This window comes from Lontra canadensis, unplaced genomic scaffold (assembly GCF_010015895.1).
Source record: "Lontra canadensis isolate GAN:19392208 unplaced genomic scaffold, GSC_riverotter_1.0 scaffold245, whole genome shotgun sequence".
Classification (NCBI taxonomy): Eukaryota; Metazoa; Chordata; class Mammalia; order Carnivora; family Mustelidae; genus Lontra; species Lontra canadensis.
The window spans coordinates 57,332-80,771 of record NW_022631239.1 but is presented as its reverse complement, the minus strand read 5'-3'; the positions used below and the strand labels follow the sequence as shown (position 1 = coordinate 80,771).

General features: G+C 41.3%; 1 protein-coding gene across 2 annotated transcripts; it reads left to right on the top strand.

The window, feature by feature from the left end:
• The first annotated feature begins 501 nt into the window (after positions 1-501).
• On the top strand, positions 502-16,214 carry PLP1 (proteolipid protein 1). Of its 2 annotated transcripts, none has more exons than XM_032849740.1 (7): positions 502-647; positions 9,257-9,443; positions 10,081-10,237; positions 11,420-11,588; positions 12,047-12,120; positions 12,924-12,989; positions 14,105-16,214. In XM_032849740.1, exons 1-7 carry the CDS (start codon positions 644-646, stop codon positions 14,174-14,176), a joined length of 729 nt encoding a protein of 242 aa, XP_032705631.1. In that variant the 5' UTR covers positions 502-643; the 3' UTR covers positions 14,177-16,214. The 2 variants fall into 2 exon arrangements, with proteins under 2 accessions (XP_032705631.1, XP_032705630.1); XM_032849739.1 differs by having other exon boundaries at positions 10,081-10,342.
• Positions 16,215-23,440: the final 7,226 nt, after the last annotated feature.

Here is a 23,440-nt window from a genome sequence, read left to right as displayed (position 1 = left end):
TAGGGGGAGGGATGCTTATTTGCCAAGGAGTGGGGGGAAGGGGAAGGGTGGACAGGGCCAAGAGCAGCTAGGGGTGAGGGGAGGGATTGGGTCAGAGTTGGAAGGACCCTGGGAATAGCATCTAGGTTTCTGACCTTGACCACCTGTCCAGGGCTACAATTTCCATGGCTTCTGACACTTGTGCTGCCACATCCCACACCAAATAGACCCAAGCATCAGTTGGAGGCTTCCAGGACCTTTTCTTTTTATTTCTACCCCAAACCACATTTCCAGATGTCTCTGCAGCAAAGTGAAATTCCACACAGACAAGGCTTAGAGAAAAACAGAAAATGAAACAATTGGCAGTGAAAAGCAGAAAGAGAAGATGGAGCCCTTAGAGAAGGGAGTATCCCTAAGGAGGTGGGGACAAGGGGAGGAGAAGGGGAGGAGGAGAGGAGGAGGAAAGCGGGCCTGTCTCTTTAAGGGGGTTGGCTGTCAATCAGAAAGCCCTTTTCATTGCAGGAGAAGAGGACAAAGATACTCAGAGAGAAAAAGTAAAGGACCGAAGAAGGAGACTGGAGAGACCAGGATCCTTCCAGCTGAACAAAGTCAGCCGCAAGCCGACTAGCCAGCCGGCTACAATTGGAGTCAGAGTTCCAAAGACATGGGTGAGTTTCAGAAACTTTAGCATGGAAGATTCAAGCAGGCACAGAAATTTGCAAGAGAATTTCCAACTCTAGGGTTCTGGGTTTCCAATGGTTTCAATGAGTTGTGTTTTGGCACTTGTTTTAATTCCTTAGCATTCAATTAGTTTAACTCCTTCTCTGCTGTACTGAGAATGATGCTTTATTGACAAGGAACTACAGCAGCATGTGGAGAGTATCACAGGTTTTTGGAAAGAGTGCCCAGAGGGTTGGATATGGTCATGTGTCCTCCTACCCCCTCACTTCCCTCTACCTTCTCTTTTCCTCTGTTCTCGGGCCCTGGTAGTGGCTGGGTCAGCTGACATCCCTGATTCTTCTGGAGACAAATGAGTGTTGGCTAGCCCTCATGTATAAAATAACTGCTTGCTTGATATAAATTTGGACCTTGTTTGGCATCAGAAGGAAATTGGGGAATTGGGTAAGATGGAACTCAGGCTTGGCTATGGCTAAGAAGGCCAATCTCAGGTTCAGGAAATGAAAATAAAAGCCTCAGTGGATTTTCCGTGGGGAGTGGATATGGATAGTGTGTGTGCGCGCGTGCGCGTGCGTGCACACATGCATGCATGCACACATATATGGGTGACCATATCTAGCAAATATTACAGATTCAGCCTTTCTGAGGGTATGATTCAGACTGTAAATCCCTCCTATGACAAGGAGGCTGCTGGAATCCTAGGGCTCTTACTGACTTAGCTGAGTACTGAAGGATTCTCCAGATTCTGTGACCAAAGAGAGAAACTATAAGGTCTAGTCTTTTATAGTGTCTACTTAGAGCAAGGTGTACAGAGCACAAGGGTCTTTGTCCACACAGGATACCACAGAGATGTGTAGACATCACTCACATTTGACAAAAGAAGAGTAACAGCTTGAATGCATCCTAGATGAAATGAGAATCAATTATCCTCTGTATTCACCATCAAGTGTAGTACCCAGAAGACTCTAGCAACATCCATGGAAAAAGGTTCTAGATTATATTAAGCTGGTGTCAGCCTTTAGGTTTTTTCATCCTGAGAGAGATCTTTGAACCATGTATTCAGCATGGATAAATAAGAGGGCAGGGCACTGGACTAGAGCCAGCGCAACCAGGTTCGAATCCCAGATCTGCCACTTAGAAACTTCATGACCTCGGATAGGTCACTGTGAATTATCACTTCATCTTCTGGAAAATGGGGATAACAATAACTGCTTTGTCTACTTTCAGGGTTGTGAAAATCAAGTAATAATGATGTGGATGTTCTTTGAAAATGGGCAAGCTCTATAACAACTATAAATAATGAAAATACCAATTATTATGCAATAATAATAAGCTGACTTTTACTCTTTCCAAAGTGGTTTGGGCTTTCTTTGTGTATACTTTGTGCACTTGGGTAAGAATCATTTAACCAACTGAGTGTGGCAAGGTGAGATGTGAATCTTAGGGGAACTCAGTTCCTACCCTTAGTGTAACATCAGGAATCCTATAGAGCAGCTGATGGGGTAGGTTGTGAATTAAAAAATGGAGAGGAAGTAAAGAATGATGTAGAATATTACTTCCTTAGGGGATGAAAGACTTGAAGAAAAGGCAGGAACAAATGAGGTGAGCACAGGGACAGTTAATGGTTGTGGAGGCTGGATGATTTCCTCCAGGGGAATCTCTAGGGGAAATTGCCACAGATAAGGGCACAGTTGAGGTTGTGTATTGGATCCCAGATCTTGGGGGTGGGCAATCCTTGGACAGGTGCACATGAGTGTGTAGCCATTGAATTTTGATTATTCAATAATAAAGTTTCTCAAGTACTTTGTATATAATAGACCATCTCTAAAAAGGTACTATGCTGCTATTACTTCTGACATGGAGTGTGTTACTGTTCAGTAATCATAGTAGACAAATTATATCATGGAATCTGGGATTGGAAGGAACTTTAGAAGTTGCCTGAGCCAAATCTCAAGGCAGGATTCCTTTCTACAACAGCTGATTAAATGTTCCTATAGCCTCTGTTTAATCACCCCCAGAAATGGAGAGCTCACTACCTTGACCATATACAATCTTACAGGTTGGGGAAGCAGAGAGGAATACTGAATTCAGTATTGTCTATATGAAAGGTTTATAGGGGAAATGATAGTTCATTAATCCTTGTCCTGACCTAGGAAGGGGATGTTCCAAATGAGTCTTTGGGGTAACAGTGGAACCAGAAAAGAGCTAAAGAGCGGTAGTTGATTATTCTCTGCTCAGTAACACAATGCTATTACTGAACAGAAAAACACTGGCTTCTGTAAGCCTGTTGTCTGAGAACAGTGGCTGTTACCCTGGTAACCAGACTGTGATGCTTCCCTCCAAAGGTGGCTGTTTGCCAAGCAGTGTAGTTTTGGCTGGTGCAGACTAAGTGAGGGTAGCACAGGCAAGAAAGAAATGTGGATGCAAATCAGAGTTCAGTTTTACAAAATTCCTGAAAACTAACTGAATCCCACCAGGATGGCAAGAATGCCACAAGAGTGCCAAGAGCCAAAAAGGAACTAGAACCAAACCAGCATACTCACTAACTCTTCCTAGAGACAGTGACTAAAATGATTGCGACAGCCTTCCCCACCCCATCCCTCACCTGGATCCTGCGGAGCCAGAGGAGCTCTTGAAGAGCCAGGCAAACTGAAAGGCCTGCTCTGCTTGGAGAAGCTTTTGCACTGGCTTTGTGCTATGAAAGCCGGAAATTTACTCAAGAGCTTCACAACTAGAACTAATCTCTCAAAGCTATGTTAGTAGTAATAAGGCCTAAGAAGCCCTGGGAGATGGGTCAGAGGGGACATATAGTGTTTAAACTCATCAAGGCACTGGCACCTAGCCAGTGGCATCTTTTTCCCTCATTGATTTTTTTTTTAAACCTTGAAGCCCTGAAAACCATCCCCAGGGTATAGTTCTTGGTCTTGAAAGAAAGCAACTGTAGAAATGCCCTCCTTGCCTATAGAACTTCAGATCCAGAGAAGATCTAGTTAGGGCAGTGACATGATCAGTTGAGGTCACATCAGCCTGGAAGGCAAACTGAGCTGGTTTCCCCTTCTTTCCCACTGTTAGCACCTTCCCTGTGCCAAACTTACCTCAAAAACCCTGCAATACTGATTGATTAATTCCTCCTTGGCTATTTAAAAATGGTCCTAAGGGTGATCTTGCAGCTCTGTACTTGCCTCTGAGCCCTCTGCTAGGCAGAGCTCTGGAAAAAAAAATCACTGCAACCAAGGAGAGAAGAGGAAATTGTGAGAGACTGCCCTAAGGAATAAGGTATAGAAAATGTTGTCTCTTAGCTTCTTGTCAGGTACTTCTCTTTTACCTCTGCATAAGTGGGCAAGATGAAGACAATGTGTCAGGAATAGTTTAATAATCAAGCTTCTATTCCAACCTCCAAATGTTTGGGCTATATTGACACGTGTGTGTGTGTGTGTGTGTGTGTGTGTGTGTGTGTGTGTGTTTGTGTTTGTGTCTTTGGGGAGGAGTGGGGAATATAGGAAACAAGTTGGCCCAAGTGCTCTTGCTATAGTAATAAGTAATAATAATATCCGTCCAAAGAAGAGACTGAGATTCCTTTTTATTTAACTTTGTCCATATGACTTGACAATCCATCAGGCTTAGATTCCCATGTTCCAGTGGTTGCAGGGTCCCTTTCTACCACTTGAATGCAGTATAAGTGTTGAGTTCATGTAGGGAAGCCAAAATTATAGTCAGGGCTTTGTCTGACCAGGATAAGGCCTAAAGCAAAAGTCTTTGTCTCTGGCACCTCCTGATGATTGTTGTTTTACTCCTAGAACCCACCCACTGATCTCCATCCATCCCCAGTACCAGTCACGGTTGCTCTTGCATCTTGGCCCTGTCAACACTATAGGCCCCAATCAAGGAGGCCTCTGTTCATGGAGTGAGGTTAAGGGGTGGGTTTTGGGAGGAGGGTAAGACTGTAGTGCAGATTAGAGACTTAGAGAGATGGGGCCAGTTTTTCACTCAATGAGCCTGCCTGTTGTTTAGCTCTATTGTATAGGGTTCTTCTATCTCTCCCTTTGTCAGCTGGATTCAAGGGACAGGCTAGGAATTGTGCAAGGCACAATTGGTCTCTTTCTACCATCTCTTTCGATGAAAGCCTTTCCTCTCCTCCCTTTGATGAGTTCCCAGATTCACACTGAATTTCCATCATGGAGCTGGTCCTTGAGGCGTGCCCAGGACATGGGAAAGGAAGAGCTTGGGAGATCTTGGCTCCTGCTTAAAGAGACAGCATGAGGATCAACACAGTCTTTTGGATGGGCATGGATCTGGATAATATTAACAATAGTCCTGTTGATCTTTGTCAGATTCCTGTGAAGACTATTGGTCAGAAGGGCTTGAAGTTCTATCACAGATTGATTAGACTCATTTTAGAAGTTTGCAGATAAATCTAGCCAACATCTTTGCTTACATTTTGCCCATGGGACTTGGTCATATACATTTTAACACTAAGTTATAGGTAGCTTTGATCTTTGATTCACAGACACAACTTTGTTCTCCCCAGCAAGACTGAAAAGTCATTGAAGAAAGGGGCCGGGCTTTATAATTCCCTTTTGTTTCTCATAGTGCCCAGCTTATTTCAAAAATGCTTAATAACTGTACTGAATCCACATCAAAAGAAATGAAAGGAAAACTGTGGGAAGGGTCATTATTTTTCTCTATGACCTCTCATCAAAGTCAAGCAGTTTAATCCAATTGAGTTGCATTGGGTAATATTATTATTGTAGTTCTTTTATGCCAACTCTACCATGTGACAATCTGTACTTAGCCTGAAAAACATGAGCATGACTCCTGAGAGAACCAAAGAACTCCAGAATACCTAACAGCCTTCCTGAATCAAACCAGTATCCTTTCAATCATGAAGGGTGCTGAAATGGAGAGGTTGTGGCTTTAGGCTATTGTTCACACATTCCCAAGGACACTTCTTGGGCTATGAAAAATCAAAGTGAACCCAATGGACCTTTCTCAGAATGCTTTTTTTAAAAAAAGATTTTATTTATTTATTTGACAGACAAAGATCACAAGTAGGCATAGAGGCAGGCAGAGAGAGGAGGAAGCAGGCTCCCCACCGAGCAGAGAGCCCAATGTGGGGCTCGATCCCAGGACCCTGAGATCATGATCTGAGCTGAAGGCAGAGGCTTAACCCACTGAGCCACCAGGCGCCCCTCAGAATGCTTTGAATGTCAATGACTTTGATGAAGACACAATTTTTTTTGCATGTTCTGAGTTTTTCCCAGTTGAAAACTGAAAGTTGATTTTTTGCTTGATCAGACTGACTGAGATTCCTCATTTCTGCTGAACTTAGATGTCCCCAGAACCAACATTTCATCTGTGAAGAGATGGACATGTAATGTGTATGTTAATATTGTTGAGCTATGTAGAGCTCTGGAGTGACTTACCTGGGGCCATTTATTTCCAACTCCACGTTAAAGACTCATTAAAATCTATGTCTTTCTTGTCCCTTGCTTTGAGTGGCAGTGCAGCAGAAAAGGGGTGCCAAGTTATTTGAGGTGTAAGAAAATAGAGGAAAATTTGTATATAAAAAGAAAGTATAGGGGCGCCTGGGTGGCTCAGTGGGTTAAAGCCTCTGTCTTGGGCTCAGGTCATGATCCCAGGGTCCTGGGATTGAGCCCCACATCAGGCTCTCTGCTCGGCGGTGAGTCTGCTTCCCCCTCTCTCTCTGCCTACTTGTGATCTCTGTCAAATGAATAAATAAAATCTTAATAAAAGAAAAAGAAAAAAAAAAAGAAAGTATATGAGTGGATGATCCAGAGTTGCTCCCAAGGCTTAGCCCTTTATTACCCAGTAAGGACATTACATATGACCCTCTCTGGTTATTTGGATGATGATCAAGGGATCAGATACACTAAAGAGGATTTTTCCTTATCTTTATAACCCTAGAGGGGGCATCAGCTAAAACTTAGAATATAATTCCCTGTTTGGCTTAGAAAGAGTTCAAGTTCCTTCATCCCTGATCACACCTGAGCCGTTTAGCTTTTCCCAGTGTGAAAAAGCTCGGGTAAGAGTGGGTGGCACAGGACGGTCACTTGCTAGGGTGGATGGCTGTCCTTACTCTGGGCTAAATAAACAGTTCTGTCATTGTTCCCTAGGTCTGACCCCCTCCCCACCCCCAGGCCTGCAGGCCCCTGCAGAATACCAATGAGGCTCCTGGGATCTCAGGGAAAAACAAGGCTTCTTTGTCTAGGGGAGCTATGGAGGGCTCTGTCCAAGCCCTGACCCTGTGCTGTGGAAAGAGGGAACAGAGAGGTCACTGACCTTCTCCTCCCCCCACCCTCAGGCTTCAGAGACCTTCTTTACTAGAAGAGTCTAAGAGTTTGGGGGTGGGGAAGAGTTGGATAGACAGTAGCAAAATGGCAGCACTATTTATTTCCAAGCTCTTTTTCTTAACTTACAGGATGCATCTAGTATCTTAACCTGTTGAGGAGGAGGAAGATTGATTTCTGGAATGTTTCCTGAGAAAATGATCACTGTCAACTGCTGTGTTTTTCTTTCTGGTATATACATGCGTGCATGTGTACATTTGTGCACATGCACGCTCACATCCATGTGCGGGCACACACACACACACACACACCATGGCCCGACTCTGATGAAGTGCTGTTACCAAGCACTATTGCAAAGTTCATACTAAGTAAACTCTGCCTCCCCTACAGCTACAAATTGATTGCTTCTCATAGAAGCAATCTGATGGTAGTTCTTCAGTACTTGGAAAAAAGATGAAAATTCAGTTCTGCTGCAAATATTAGCTGCTTATTCTGCTTGTCTTGGGCTTCCAAGCCTCATCTCTGATGTCACATACCAAATCTTTGAGGAAGAGGCTCTTTGAGGACCAAGGAAGGGCTTGTCATTTTAGGGGATGATGGGTAACAGAACTCACTCATTCTGTGGTTCTGAGAAAAGACAAATGCTTCTACCTCAACTTTCCCACCACAGAGATAATCTGGTCCTTCAAAATCTGTTCACATTGCATCAGCCATGCAAATCAACAGATGTTTAAGCACACAGGGCTGAAAAGAAACTGTACTAGTATTAAGAGGGTTGAGCAAAGGACTCCCCTAGTCCTTGCTACCGTGGCATAGACAAGTGAGTTTTGGATAAAAATTCAAAGCTAGATATTAGTACAACTTGCTTTCTTTTTATAAGGAGTTTCAACATGCTTTTCCAAAAGTAGTTTCTCAGCACATTAGCTGCATATAATTCATATATACATTTTATATATATATATATAATATTACATATACCATATCTATCTATATTATATGATATATGACTAGATGTATAAAATCAGCACACACACACACACACACACACACACACATATGCTTTATATATTTGGGATCTGTCCAAATGGCCAGAGGGAGCCACCCTTTCCTCATCTAGTCTGCCATCCACTTGACATTTGTTAAGTTTTGTTCCATGTGGCACTTACAGCTTGGGGCTAGTGCTTGGGGCACAGCTTTTCTTGGAGTGTATGACTTCCTGTGTGCCTTTCTTGTTTCTTAGCAACACTGGCATGGGGACTGGGGTGATGGGTCTCATTATCTCAGGGACTCCTAGTACTTGGAGATACCTGTGTTTCCAGGCTCTGGAGTGTTTTCATCATGCCAGAAAGATGTTTCATGCTTTGTTGACTTTGTATAGAGTCTTTTTGTAGCTGTTTTGACAGAACTCCAGTGTAAGCCTGAGGGTGCAGACATTGGCCAAGCTGTGATATAGGGGGACAAAACAGCCATGCAAAGTGTTCAAAAACAATTAAGCTTGCATTTTTATTACTGTGAATAATAGTCACGCTCCCATTACCATCTTCTGCTCTCTGCCAGTTTCCTCCTTCCCTTTGGACTGCTCTCCATATAATATTCTAGATGAAAAAGAAGCAAGCATTCCTAGTGGCAAATACACACAATGTTCAGGAATATCCAGGAGCATACAATTTCCAAAGTTTCCCCCACCTGGAATGCTCTCCAAGACTCAAAATACTGTCTGACAATACCAATATCTCTGGCCTGCACCCATCCCTTTTTGGAACTTTTGTCGCATTTACCTCTGTAACCACTTACTTGGCTGCCTGAAATTGTTAGTTGAAAATATTAGGTCTACATACCTCATTCTTCTCAGTAAACAAAATACTCCCATATGGCAAAGTCTATGTCTTTTATGTTTTCACCTCCCACATAACACCTGGCATAATGTTGGGCATATAGTAAGTACTCTGTAAGAGTTGATAAATGACTGAAACAAACAAATCAGGATAAGAAAGGAGAAGATGATTGCATAATCTCCCTGGCTTGCTACTTTGATGACTGATTATTTTTAAAAAAACATACATTCTGGGAATTAAAAGCAAGGACTTATCTTCAAGAATGAAACAAAGTAATGGCTTTAGCTCAATCTCACATTCCAGAAGCCTAAAGTTGGAGACTCTCCTGCTTTTGGACTCAGGATGACTACTCCATCTGTGCCTGTGAGTGCAGGGCTTCACTGGACTGGCACAGAGGTATGAGGGGCATGAGCTCCTTATGGAACATCCCTGAATTTTTCCCTCTTTCCTTCCCAGGCTTGTTAGAGTGCTGTGCAAGATGTCTTGTAGGGGCCCCATTTGCTTCCCTGGTGGCCACTGGATTATGTTTCTTTGGGGTGGCACTGTTCTGTGGCTGTGGACATGAAGCACTCACTGGCACAGAAAAACTAATTGAGACCTATTTCTCCAAAAACTACCAGGACTATGAGTATCTCATCAATGTGTAAGTACCTGTTATCCTACACAAACTGCTCTCTTTTTCTTCCTCTCTCCCTGGAGACATACAGAACTCATTAGTTCCTCAGTGATTAGTAGGGGGTTAGTATGGATCCAGACAGGATTCCTGAGTCTTTCCTCTGTTCGCAGATTCCACCTACGCCTCATCTGAGGTCCTGAATGAGGGGGATGTGCCAAATATAGAAGGGGGAGTTCTGTCTGCCTGCCAGCCCACTTTTTACTGCCCACCCTCCACTATGCTGGCTTTGTCCCACATGTTCTAACTTCTGCCCATGGGGTTAACATTGATTGAGTTGGAGCCTCTGCAGTAACAGGTATGGAGAACTCAGGGAAGGTACAATGACTGGACAGATTGGGGCCTTCATCCCTCTTCTTCCTGGTCTAGGTCCTCTCTGCTTTCTCCTCTGAGCGAACATCTCTAAAGGGTCAGGCCAAGGAGAATAGGGCCCCAGTTCTTCAGGTCCGAGGGTAAACAAAGGATGGAGGAACCTAGTGATTCCTCTAAAAAGAATCCCTAGCCTTGTTTAGGAGCTCACTCAAGTGTCCACCTTACTTATGCAGGAAGGGAACTGGTCCTCAGTTAATAAGATTTCCTGATATCTTCTCTTTATCTTTTCATGCAGGATCCATGCCTTCCAGTATGTCATCTATGGAACTGCCTCTTTCTTCTTCCTTTATGGGGCCCTCCTGCTGGCTGAGGGCTTCTACACCACCGGCGCAGTCAGGCAGATCTTTGGCGACTACAAGACCACCATCTGCGGCAAGGGCCTGAGCGCAACGGTAACAGGGGGCCAGAAGGGGAGGGGTTCCAGAGGCCAACATCAAGCTCATTCTTTGGAGCGGGTGTGTCATTGTTTGGGAAAATGGCTAGGACATCCCGACAAGGTGATCATCCTCAGGATTTTGTGGCAATAACAAGGGGTGGGGGACAATTGGGCGTGAGTCTGTGGCCTCATCCCCACCCAAGGCTGGGTCCTCTCTAGGGGCCTGGCTTTTGAGTGAGGAAGTGATGGCTACAGCCGAACGAGAAGGTCAGGAAGAACGTGGTGCCCAGCTGGCTTAGCCTCACCTTTCAAAAGTTCCCTAGAAAATTTCATCTAAAAAAAATAATAAAAGCGTGAGTTTTGTGGTTACTTCATAAAATCAGACCATTTCTAGGCCATCTGTTGGTATTCCTTTACTCTCCTCTTAGCAGGGACTACAAAAAAAAAAATAGATTCGACCACCTAAGAGCCTAAGTGCTACCCACGGATTGAGATGCAAACACCTGATCTGAGAGGGAGGGTTGATCATGGAAATTAAATAATTCCACTCCAAGGTGGAATTCTTAATATTCTGGGATTCTACACTGTTGGAGGTCCCAAAGGAAACTAGCATGGATCTACATATTTAATGCTTCATCTTTGTCTGAGGGTTATCCATGTTTCTAGGGAGGCACACATTGGTTTTCAGACTCTAGAGTTAAGATCTTTGGGGGGTTGAATATATGTGGGTTATGGTCATAACTTTCGTGGCCAACAGTTGGCTTAAAAAGGTTTTTGGATCCAAAATTTAAACCTCCTATTGGTTTGTTCAGTGACTAAGGATGAAAAGTCCTATGACAAGGAACATTTTCTAAGCTCAGCATAAGGTGAGAAATGGCACGACTTTCTTTCAAGATCTGTTTTGATTTCTTTACACCTTATCTGCCCAAAAAAATCTCCTGAAGCCTCTCTAACCCAGGGATCCTCCTCACTCCATCCCTCACCCATTCCCCCCACCCTCCATCACACTTGGGGCCAGTTCTCTAGTAGATATTGCCAATGACATTTGGCAGAGGTGCCCTGATTACTAATTTCTTTGGTGGAGATCCCTGGAATCTGGTTTCCTATCTGGCTCATGCCAATCCAGGATCTCCCAGTTTGTGTTTCAATGTCTGTAGGCCGATGCTGATTTCTAACCATCCCCTGTCAATTGTTTTAGTTTGTGGGCATCACCTATGCCCTGACCGTTGTGTGGCTCCTGGTGTTTGCCTGCTCTGCTGTGCCTGTGTACATTTACTTCAACACCTGGACCACCTGCCAGTCTATTGCCTTCCCCAGCAAGACTTCTGCCAGTATAGGCAGTCTCTGTGCTGATGCCAGAATGTATGGTAAGTTAGGGTATTGGTGCCTTGGCTCCCCTACCCCCTGTGAAAGCACTATATATTTGGTTCTTTACTTGGGATGACAAGTGTGGTAATTATAGGGAAAGATATTATGGATGCCTGGATCTTAGTTTGTTATTCTGTCCCCACTGAAACTGGAGAAATTTCTTCCCTTGGAAGGGAACTTTTGTTGGAAGTGGTAGGAGTTTTCTTGGCTGTTTACTCTGCTCTATCCTGGTTGAGAAGCAGTACATTTCAATAACAAACAAGAGATTACACAACTGTTCAGTACCACCTTCTATTTTTTTTCCACATCTTTACAAAAGAGGATCCTGATTGTTATTGGGATTCAACTTTTCAACCAGGATGATTAAAGATGTAAGAAGGGCTCTGAAATAAAATCTCCATGGAGCTCCACAACTCCATGAAGCTTTCACCCTGGTTGACCTGTGTGTCTTACTCAGGTGTTCTCCCATGGAATGCTTTCCCTGGCAAGGTGTGTGGCTCCAATCTTCTGTCCATCTGCAAAACAGCTGAGGTGAGTGGACCATTTGAGTTCTTTTAAGTGGAATGGCTAGTACCATACAAATTTCTACCCATGCCTTCAATTTTTTAAAAAGCCACAGGTTTTTGTTTGTTTGTTTGTTTTTGTTTGTTTGTTTTTTGCTGGATTTTGAGCATAGATGTTAAAACATCTCTTTTCCCTAGAGCTGCATAGAAAGACTTCATTCCAAGTCTTCCTTCCTTAAAGGAGAAATTTATAGTTTTAAGTAAAGATGGAGATTAATGACAAAACCTCCAAATGAACAAAAATTATTCTTTTAGCTAAAAACCTTATCAAGAAAATGATTTAGGCATAGAGACACTCATAGCTTTCACAAAAACACTTTCAGTTTGGAACCCCTCCATCTCTAATGAGAAGTAAAAACAAAAGGTACATTTGAAAGAGGAAAACACAGTATTGCAATAGATATCATCTACGAATGAGACAGGGGAATATAAGTAAATCCTGAGGAAGAAGGCAGTAGCTTTGAACGTTTAAAACTTTAAACCATGACTTTAAATTTGGGGATCCTGAGTAAAACTGGAGGGAAACAGTTGATTAAAATATTTTATGAGTGTTTTATGAGTATTCTGTGTTCTGAGTACTAATGGGCTAGGTGCTGTGATGTACATTAAAGAACAGGAGGCCTACACTCAGGGAAGTGACAGTTTAGTTACAGATGCAGAATTAATAAACAGGAAGATATCAATGTTTTAAGAAAGCTGCATGCATGATCTAGAGCAAAGCATATTTTTACAGTTGCAAGAAACTCTTCTCCATTTTGCATTTTCTTGCAGTTTCAAATGACCTTCCACCTGTTTATTGCTGCATTTGTGGGGGCTGCAGCCACACTGGTTTCCCTGGTGAGTTGTCTGAATGTGATCTTGGCAAATAAATGGTCCTGGGATAGCTTGGGTACAGCTATGCTGAAGGGCAAAAAGATAGATTGCTAACCTTGCAACACTGGAGAGAAACGCCTGGGAAGAGACAACAAAGTGTAGACTGTGAACTTCTACTTTGGGTTGGCAAGGCAGAAAGACTTCAGAAATCAGACAGGAACAGGAAAAGTGGTGTGAGGAAAGAGAGGGTAAGAGATTAATAGTCAAAAATGATAATATTTAGCATTTACAGAGCATATAATATTGCCAAGTGCTTTGCAGTCAAAGATAGCAGTTAATTTTCAACACATGCTGGTCAGATGAGTGATAAGAACAAGGAAACATTACTGAACATGATTTTCCAGAGCCAGGAATTCTATATGTTGTGAATATGAATCCATCTTGGGCACTCTCCAAGGGATTTACTCTCCTGAAAACACTGGGAGGACCTTCTAACATTATTAGAACTGTTATTACTACAATGTGATTCTATGCTCCAGGTCCTGCTGATGATGTTACAGTGCAGTGTCAGTGGGGTGCATTCGTTGTTCAGATTAAAAACCTAGGGCACTAAATGGTGAAGGAATTTATCTGTAGTCATTAAATAAGTAGTGATAAGGGTAAGCTTGCAGAACTCCTGGCCCCTGCTGCTGAGGCTTTTATACAAACTGGAGTTGTTCCTCATTCCAGAAAATGAGTTGATGCATGAAGCAGGGAGGGCTGTACTGCACGTGTGGCTGTGTGTTTGCAGCAAAGAACCTGTGACCACAGGTCACTCAGATATGTGGATGGGATGATGTCAGAGCCCAGTGCATTGTTCACTTTCCTGAGGAAAAACCCAGTGCCAGGACTTAGCACAGGTGTGGAATAAATCCTTGTCAAATTGGTTCTCTGGACTTGAGCCATTAGAAGGAAATATCTCAGAGAGGACTTCTAGTCAAGTACATAGGATGAAAGCCTGACATGCTGTTTTTTGCAGATCAGGGTTTTTTTCTTCATTTAACTGATTTTATTTGTACCCTTCCTCATTCGCAAAAGCTTTGGAGGAGGGAGGGCTTCCTTTTCTACTCTCACTCATATTTTCTCTTCTCTTTCTACAGCTTACCTTCATGATTGCTGCCACTTACAACTTTGCCGTCCTTAAACTCATGGGCCGGGGCACCAAGTTCTGATCTCCTGTAGAAATTTCCCTTTCTCTAATAGCGAGGCTCTAACCACACAGCCTACAGTGCTGCGTCTCCCATGTTAACTCTTTGCCTTTGCCGCTGACTGGTCCTCTTCTTACTTGACGAGTGTAACAAGAAAGGAGAGTCTTGTGGTGATTAATGTCTTTTTGTGGACTCTCCCCTCTTATGTACCTCTTTTAGTCATTTTGCTTCACAGCTGGTTCCTGCTAGAAATGGGAAATTCTTCAGATGGTGACTCCCCAACTGCAAGTCACAAAGGAATGGAGGCTCTAATTCAATTTTCAAACTTCTCCTGAGGATCAGGAAGTGTTTTCTCCTCAAAGAGCACTTCCAGTGATGGAAACAAAGTGAAAAGAAAGATGCTCAGGTAGAGAGAAGGGATGTACCTGGTCCTCTTGACATCTCAAATATATTCTCCTTGATGTACAAAGCAGAGAACCCACTCCTGTCTCCCTCTTACCACTGAAGATAGAGGGGGAAAAAAGGGAATGTTAACAAAACAACAAGAGCATTTGCCCAAATCTACCTATTGCAGCTGGGAGAAGGGGGTCAAAGCAAGGATCTTTCACCCATAGAAAGAGAGCACTGACCCTGATGGCGATGGACTATTTAAGCCCTAACTCAGCCAATCTCACTTACAGCATAAGGGAGAGTAGTGTCTGTGTAGACCATGTGGGCCCCTGGCCTTACACCTTATTAGAGAAGAGAAGCAGGGTATTGTCAGCATCTTCTCACTCCCTTCTCCTTGATAACAGCTACCATGACAACCCTTTGGTTTCCAAGGAGCTGAGAACAGAAAGAAACTAGCTCATAAAAAAAAAAAAAAAAGACTGGCCTAAGGAGCAGCAGTTGTTAGTGGCTAATGGTGTAAACTGAGCCAGCCCTCTGGTAGACACAGGATAGATAACTCTATGGATAGTGTGTCTTCTTTCTGTTAATTAGTTGTATACTCTGGCCTCTGTCATATCTTCACAATGGTGCTCTTTTCATGGGGTATTATCCATTCAGTCATAGTAGATGATTTGAAGATCTTGATTTGTTTCAGAATGATGCATAGTTCACATTTGCCAGTTCATTTATCACTTGTCTGGGGTTGTACCAGAAAGGTCTAGAGAACGATTCTTTGATTATGATTCTTTAACAAATGGACATTGAACATTAAACATTGCAAATAATATTGAAAATTGGCTAGTTCCATACATCTACTGGATTTTCTCTAAATTATTCCACTTTTTGCAGAAATGGATTGGTGAACTTGAGCCTCAATTGGAAAAACCTATTTGACTGTTCTTTTTAAGCTAGTGGGGGGTGATTTGATTTAGGAAGGTTAACTCGGTGTGCTTAAGAGTCAGGTTTAACATACAGGTTATTCTCTCCTAGTATAGATCACATAATAGAATGCCCCAGCCATCAGCTATTCAGTTGGTAAGCTTCCATGGAAACAGAAAGGTGGAAAGAGTTGGAAACCTGAATAACTCCGAGGTTTCAGGCTTCTCTTTCTGTGTTTGTTAACTTTGGGTTAAAAAGGAAAGGCTGATTGGTCTTTATGGAAAGAAAGATTTTACGGATATGACTGTAGGTGGCTCTTTTGTTGTAAAAAGTTGTGTTTTTCTTCCCCCCCGAAGTGGTTTCAGCAATGTTCAAGGAGATGTAAGATGTTTGCAAAAAGATACTTAATATTTGTTTTCAGACCAGTATACCAGATAAGCTTCCAGGCTGCATAGAGGGAGGAGACGGAAAAGGTTCTGTAAGAAACCAATCAAGATCAAGGAAAGTGAAGTAATCCATATTCTGTGTTTTGTTTTGATTTAATAATATAACAAATAACCAACCCTTCCCTGAAAACCTCCCATGCATACATACACACATATACACACACAAAGAGAGTTAACTGAAAGTGTTTCCTTCATTTCTGATACAGAATTTCAATTTTAACACACATAAAGGATAAACTTTTAGGAACTTATCTTACAAAAATGAATTTTATAAAATTAAAGAAAAATAAAATTAAGAATGTTCTCAAACATCGTGTCCTTTGAGTGAATTGTTTTGTTTAACCCCACAATAGAAGCTTGAATATTTAGACCCTTATTGTGCTTTGTTAAAGGACCTTTTTTATTTTTCAGGTCATCCAAGTTATTCTCACAACAATTCTCTGAAATAAAAAATAGATAAATCACTTATATTTTTATAGCTTGGGACACTAAGAAACAGTCAAAGTAAATTACCCAAAGAAACCCAATAATCACATACCTGAGCTTGGACTAGAACTCATGTGGGGTTTTGTTGTTGTTGTTGTTGTTCATAGAACTCAGGTCTTAATACCTGAGGACTTCTAGTCAAGCATATACAGTGAAAGTCTGTACACCTGGACATACCTGTTTTAAGGTTTTTTTTTTCTTTTAGAAGTTATGTTTCAGTGTTCAGCTCATTCAGATTCAAATATAATTGCTTCTTTAACATGATAATGGTGCCGCTGCCCTGGTGTTTTGAGGATTACTTATTGCTATGTTCTCTTTCAATCGTTTGGATGTTCCAATAATGAGCCCTCAGTGCTTCATACATGAATAATGCTTGGTTTTATCTGAAAAGTACTGGATGAAAGGTTTAAGGCAGGGGCAGAGCAGATATGGTAAGGACAATGTAAATTTAAAGTCTGTGGCAGGACACTATTAAAGTAAATTAGTGACACCTGTTACCTTGGATGGCCCACCCACTAGCCCACTTGTGACAAGGCATTTAATCTCCTTTCCAACCCAAGACTAAATGCGGCACTCTTGGACAGCACTCTAGTGACCAGCCCAAAGAAATCTGCCTTAAAATTAGGAATAGATTCATTGTCCCATAGTTGCAACTGGCAAGGCTATGATTGTGAGAAAAGAGACTAGCTGGGGGCAACAAGTCAGTCATCAGTTAAGGAGCTCCACTGAAAAGTAGTTTCAATTTAATCTGATTTCTGCTTCACCACAATTAATATTCTGCAAACAAGTCTGGTTGGTTGACTTTAAGACAAAAAGCATAAAAATACAACAAGGACTTACTTTTAGACACTGGCAAACAAGGACACAGCACCATATTTTGGAGAATTGATTCGGGGTGCTATAGAGTGAATGTATTTTTGCCTCAGAATAACAGAAAGCCAGTTCCCAAGAAAGCCGTGTTCTCCATCTGCCCTTATTTGGCTCTGCCCTCTGGGATTGATCTATAGATGGAGTTTCCAGGCTCTCAGAAGCTAAGAGCGTCTCCAGTCTATCAATTGAGCTCATTGTTCTTAGCTCTCCCACACACCATAAACCTCCTTTCTCTCAACTGAAAGAGCTCTCTTTGTGCTTAGATCAGCCAAAGATCAAGAAGCAGCAGTATAAACAAGAAACATTTTCTTACAGTGTCAGTTGTATTGCTTTTTCTATCTTCAGGGCCAGTACTGAGTGTAGTTATGCAGGGTGTGGATGCTGTTGGCCAGAGCAACATTTGCTCATTCATTAATTCAGTCTACAAACATTTATTGAGCACCTACTAAGCTTTGTGAGAAACACTGGGGATTTCTTTTTTTTTTTAATTTTATTTATTTGTCAGAGAAAGAGAGAGAGAGAGCGCGCACAAGCAGGGAGAACTATAGGCAGAAGGAGAAGCAGGCTCCTCGCTGAACGAGGAGCCCTAGTGGGACTCGATCCCAGGACCCTGGGATCATGACCTGAGCTGAAAGCAGACACTTAACTGACTGAGCCACCCAGGCATCCCAACCCTGGGAATTTCATGTTTGGGGCTGGTGTGGGTAGAAAGGTGATAAAGATATGATCTTACATTCAAGGATCTCATTCAGCCTTAACAGCACAGAAGAAAGGTCTTTCAGGGTAAAGCACAGTGGAGGTAGGGAATATGCAAGAAGCAGTCTGGCTGACTGCAATGGGCATCTGAATTCTCCCTTCAGTATGTGGGAGAGGTGGTGGTTAAGCGCCATGACTTCACGTGGCTCTGGTCTTCTAGGGCCCTGATAAAAACAAAACATCAATTTAGAGTCCTAACAACTTGTGACTGGCTCTCTCTGTGTCAGCCTGCTTCTGACCTTACATGTGACAATATTTACGCATACATTGTCACAATGCATGTGCATGCTTCCACCCACTCAGTCATCTGGGGAGTCAGAGGGCACATGGATCTGGATTTATATAAACACAGGCTATTCAGCATAGCTTTTCCTTTTCATCCAGGCTAAGTCTGAGAAACCATGTAAGGGTAGTATAAAGTACAAGGCACTTCTTTCTGGATTTCTTTACCATAAGCACAGATAATGTGTCTATTTTAACATTAACAGTTAGCTTGGTGAAAGTTCAGAAACAGATGGAAGAAATATTCATTATTACATTAAAAATTTAATACTAATTAGTACTTGGCCTTTTTCTACATTAATAAGCAGGTGAGGAATTCAAGTCAATACCTATAAGCAGGGAAAATTTTCCTTGTTCACGTTGAAACAAGCAACCATGTTCTTTATAATTGTTGCTGTCCTCCAAAGTTTGGTGTCTGCATGTTCCTGCTTAGTACTCCTTGAATCGATCTATTTTATTCCAAAGGAAAGAAAGATGAGATAAAGAACTGAGTATTTTCCAGATTATGACATAGCCAAAAGAAATACAACATTAAAATTTTATTCAAACCTTCAACAAATATCTCTTTAACAAATTCTTTGTGCCAAGTATTATGCTAGGTACTGGTAATACATCAGTGAATAAAATGGGTAGACTTTGCCCTCATAGAACTCAAATTAAAGACAAAAGGGTTGGAGAGGGAACTAGGATTTGTGGTAAAGAATGAACCTAACATCCTTTGACAAAAAAGGTGGAAAAGACAGAATCAGGGAGAAACTTGTACAGTCCCCTTAGAAACAAAGGGCCAAGTAAAAGAAGGTGTAGGCAGGCAAGTCTGTATCTAGAGAAAGAGGGCTAACATGCTACGATATTTAAGGTCGAAAAATGTTAAATGGCCTTGTACTATTTTGCTCACCAACATGCACAGTAAGCCAGCTCTGGGCTCCAAAGAACTAGCTTCATGAATACTCCATGTGTTATATGAAACTCTACTTTCCAAACATGAAAAGGAAAAACCACAAAGCTGGATTCTGAGGGTTATATATTAAAACCAAACAAACCAGTTGATATTTGAAAATGTGTAGATGGCTCTAATCCTATTTGATGACTTGGAATCATATGTAGAGTGGCTTAAAAAAAAAAGGAGGGAAATATGGCTCTTGCAAACAAAGTTCCCTTCCATGACCTCAGATGTACCAGAAATTAATTTGTCAAAATCTCATTTGATTTAAAATTTTCTATCAGCCTTCATTAACAAAAAAAGAAGTGTGAATGGAAACATAAGTATTCTCCTATATGCAGATGATATTATCACAAGCTAGGAGTGGATCAAGTAAGCAAATGGCTCAGCTAATGATCACTGGAATGAAAGATTCCATACCAAGTTTCAAATTAAAATTTTTTTAAATTTGGAGTTTTGGCGGCTTTTTTGTTTTCAGTGGTAAAGAAGACCCAGAATAACTGAAAAAAATCTTGACCCAGTCCACAAGCAGCTATACCTCCAGCAGTAATAGTGACAATTTATTGAGCTCTCCACAAAATACAGTACTTTAGACATCTCATCTCACTGAATCCTCCTATCAGTCCTCTGAGGCTCAGGTAGCCATCATCCCTCAGCTCCAGGCTGGAGCACATGCTATTATTGGTCACATTGGTTTGAATTTGAGGATGTCAATCGTATCCTACTTCAGTTGACTGCTGAAGTTGCAGAGATGAGCTGCATCCAGGTGTTTGTCAGGGAGGAGAAGCTCAGTAACTGTAGCTCATACCATACCAGAAACTCCACTGAGAGAAGTGGTAGTTCCAGAGGATAACCTGAAGGGAGAGCAGTCTATTCATTCCTTAGTCAACTCCATACATCTTTGATTGTGCAACCCTATTGGTAAAACATGTTGGAACCCAAACTTCTCCTTGTCCCACCCCATGACCTTGCTTCTCGAAGTGTGGTCTGAGGACAAGTGGCATCAGGATCACCTGGGAGCTCATTAGAAATGCATAATCCCAGGCCTTGCCCTAGAATTACTGAATCAGACACTGAACTTTAATAAGATCCCAGGATGATGTATGTACACATTAAAATTTGAGATGGTTTGGGGGCGCCTGGGTGGCTCAGTTGGTTAGGCGTCAGCCTTCGGCTCAAGTCATGATCCCAGTATCCTGGGATCGAGTCCCACACTGGGCTTCCTGCTTGGCAGGGAGCCTGCTTCTCCCTCTCCCTGCCCCCTGCTCATGCTCTCTTGCTATCTCACTCTCTCTCTCAAATAAATAAATAAAATCTTTAAAAAGTTTTTGAAATGGTTTGTATGTAACTACATAAAAATGCATTAAAATGTATAATACACTTACATTTAAAAATTAATGTTACATTCATAATATATGCAGTATAAAGCATGCAGAACAGAACACTTAAAAGTATGAGATGAGATAAAGATGAACAATATTTTTAAATAAATGTTATTTTATTTGATTATATATAAATTTATCTCTTATTTGAAACATATTGTAATAAATATTTTAGTGAGACCAATGTGACAGACTATGCCTCATTAATTTTGAAATGATGGTTTAACATTTTGGAATATGGAGTTCATTTTAAACTAATGCTTGTCTTCAATGGATGTCATAGCTGAAAACGATACCTCACAAAGACTCATAGCTCTAAATGGCTGCTATATGACCTTAGCTGTGCTCAGTAAAGCACATACTAACTTTTCGGTCTCACTCTGCAGTTATGCAAAGGTTTTTGTTAAAATTTGGCTATTAAATTTCCACTCTCCCTGACATCAATCAGTGGCTCTTGCCTGCTAAAATATTTTTACAAATGAGCTCAAGCTATTGAATGTTTTAGGCCAATTTAGATGTCCCATTACATTTTTTTTCTTACAACTGGGTAAATTGGTATCACACACAGTTCTCAGCATCAAAATCACAAGATGATGAAAACATTTTCAAATATTTATTTTCAAAATGCTCCCTGTATGGCATGTTTCTTTGAAAAGCACTTTTCTCATTCACTGTGAAAAAGTCATCATTCCTTGACAAATAAACTGAGGACACCAGAGTCAATCTTTATGTTCGATATTAATAAAATTATCTTTCTTATTTTAAGATTAAAAATTAATATAAACACTAGTGCTAATGGATCATGTTGCCAGCTCATAGAGTACACACATCCCACATGAGAGACCATACTGTGTAGCAATTTTTCCAAACTATTTTGAGTATGAAAATCTCTTTTCTTTTAAAGATTTTATTTATTTATTTGAGGGGGGGAAGACCTGAGGGGGAGGGAGAGGGACAAGCAGATTCAGCACTGAGCATGGAGCCAAAGTGGGAGTCCATCCCAGGAGCCCGGATCACGATCTGAGCTGAAAACAAGAGACAGTTGCTCAACTAACTGAGCCACCCAGGCACCCCAAAAATCTCTTTTCTCAGAGATTAGGAACTTTTCTTAAGGTAAGAACTTTTCTCAGGCCTCCACCATGATAGTAACAGTACTTTTTGTATTCATTGGTTGAGAAAACATTTAAAATCTTTTAATTCAGTAAAGTTCTTTTAAAACTTCTTCAAACATAGGGATGCCTGCATGGCTCAGTCAGTTAAACATCTGCCTTCGACTTAGGTCATGATCCCAGGGTCCTGGGATCGAGCCCCATATCGGCCTCCCTGTTCAGCAGGGAGCCTGCTTCTCCCTTTCCCTTTGCCATTCCCCCTGCTCATGTTCCCTCTCTTTCTCTCTCTGAAAAATACATAATAAAAATAAAATCTTATAAAAATAAAAAGAAAATTTCAAATACATACAAAAGTATAGAATGGTACAATCAATTCCATATACCCATTACTCCACTTCAACAATAATAAATATTCAATAACACTTTAAAACAGTTTGTATTTTATTGCTGTCCACACACATAAAGATACATCTTTCATTCATTTTACTGGTATCTTTGGTGTTCATATGGATATGGTGATTCCTTCCAGAAATATCTCCATTTTCTACCCCACCTACAAGCATACAGAGGAGCAAAGCGTTGGGAATTGCTTCACTTTAGAGTCTAAAAATTTCTTGATTTAAGCCAGTCCGACAGGCGGTAACATACTTGAATGGCTTCATATTGGTTCCCACGGAATTATTTTCAGTGAATTGCTCTGTTTTGTGATGTCAGTGATTTATATTAAGGGGGTGTTTTAAAAAAGCTATCTTATGCAACAGTGACTGTTTACTATGGGTGTGTTTTTGTGGGTGTCATTCACTATACTACATTTATCCAGAAGGCCTCAGTGGAGGCATTTCTCTGCAGTCTCAGTATCAAGAAATAGTCATGCTTTATGTGAATGGTGGAGTAAAGCAGACTGTCCTTATGACTGCTGATGTATTTTGGATGTTTTTTTCTAAAACACATCATCACTTTAATAATTTAATCTATTTCTGATTTGTTGGAGCTGTTCTAAAACAACCTCTTGCATTGTTGGGTTCTTTTCCTTTCCCTCTTTCCCCTCTTATCTCTGTGGATATGCATAGAATGGTCAGAATTGAAAGACAAAGAAAGAAAACAGTTGTAGGTCAGATTTTCCCCAGCCCTGACTTCAAACTCCAGAATTCAGAAACCTTTACAGCACTGGGCTTAGATGTGGTTTTGCCAGTGAGTTAATGTATGTATTCAAGTATGGTGAATTAATATCTCCCAACCAGATCTGGGCATATTTGATACTTCAACTCCAATAAGAACTTCAGGCTCTTTGTCATTTTAATACATCAGCCTTGAAGATAACCTGTCTGGCAAACACTTCTAGAAATAGATATAAATTTGAATAAAAATGGCTCTATGCCCAAAGCTTTTACTGTCACAGGTAAAGGAGGCTCTTTGTAAGTGTTCATTACCTCCTTCTCATAATAGAAGCTTAGGAGAGCTAACTCCCAGGGCTGTTTTCCACATCCTGGGGTTCTCCAATTATTTCAAGGAGTATCAGGAGAATGATACAAATAAGATTCTAGTGCAGTTCAATTTTTAAATGCATGTGTCATACATTTTTAGGAAAAGATAATGAGATAAACTCAAATAAAAGAAACACAAGTTTTCAATTCTAAAATATCTGGGGATTATTACTTTAAAACAAAGTTACCACAAGAGTGGATTCATTGTAAGCTTTGGTTCATTTC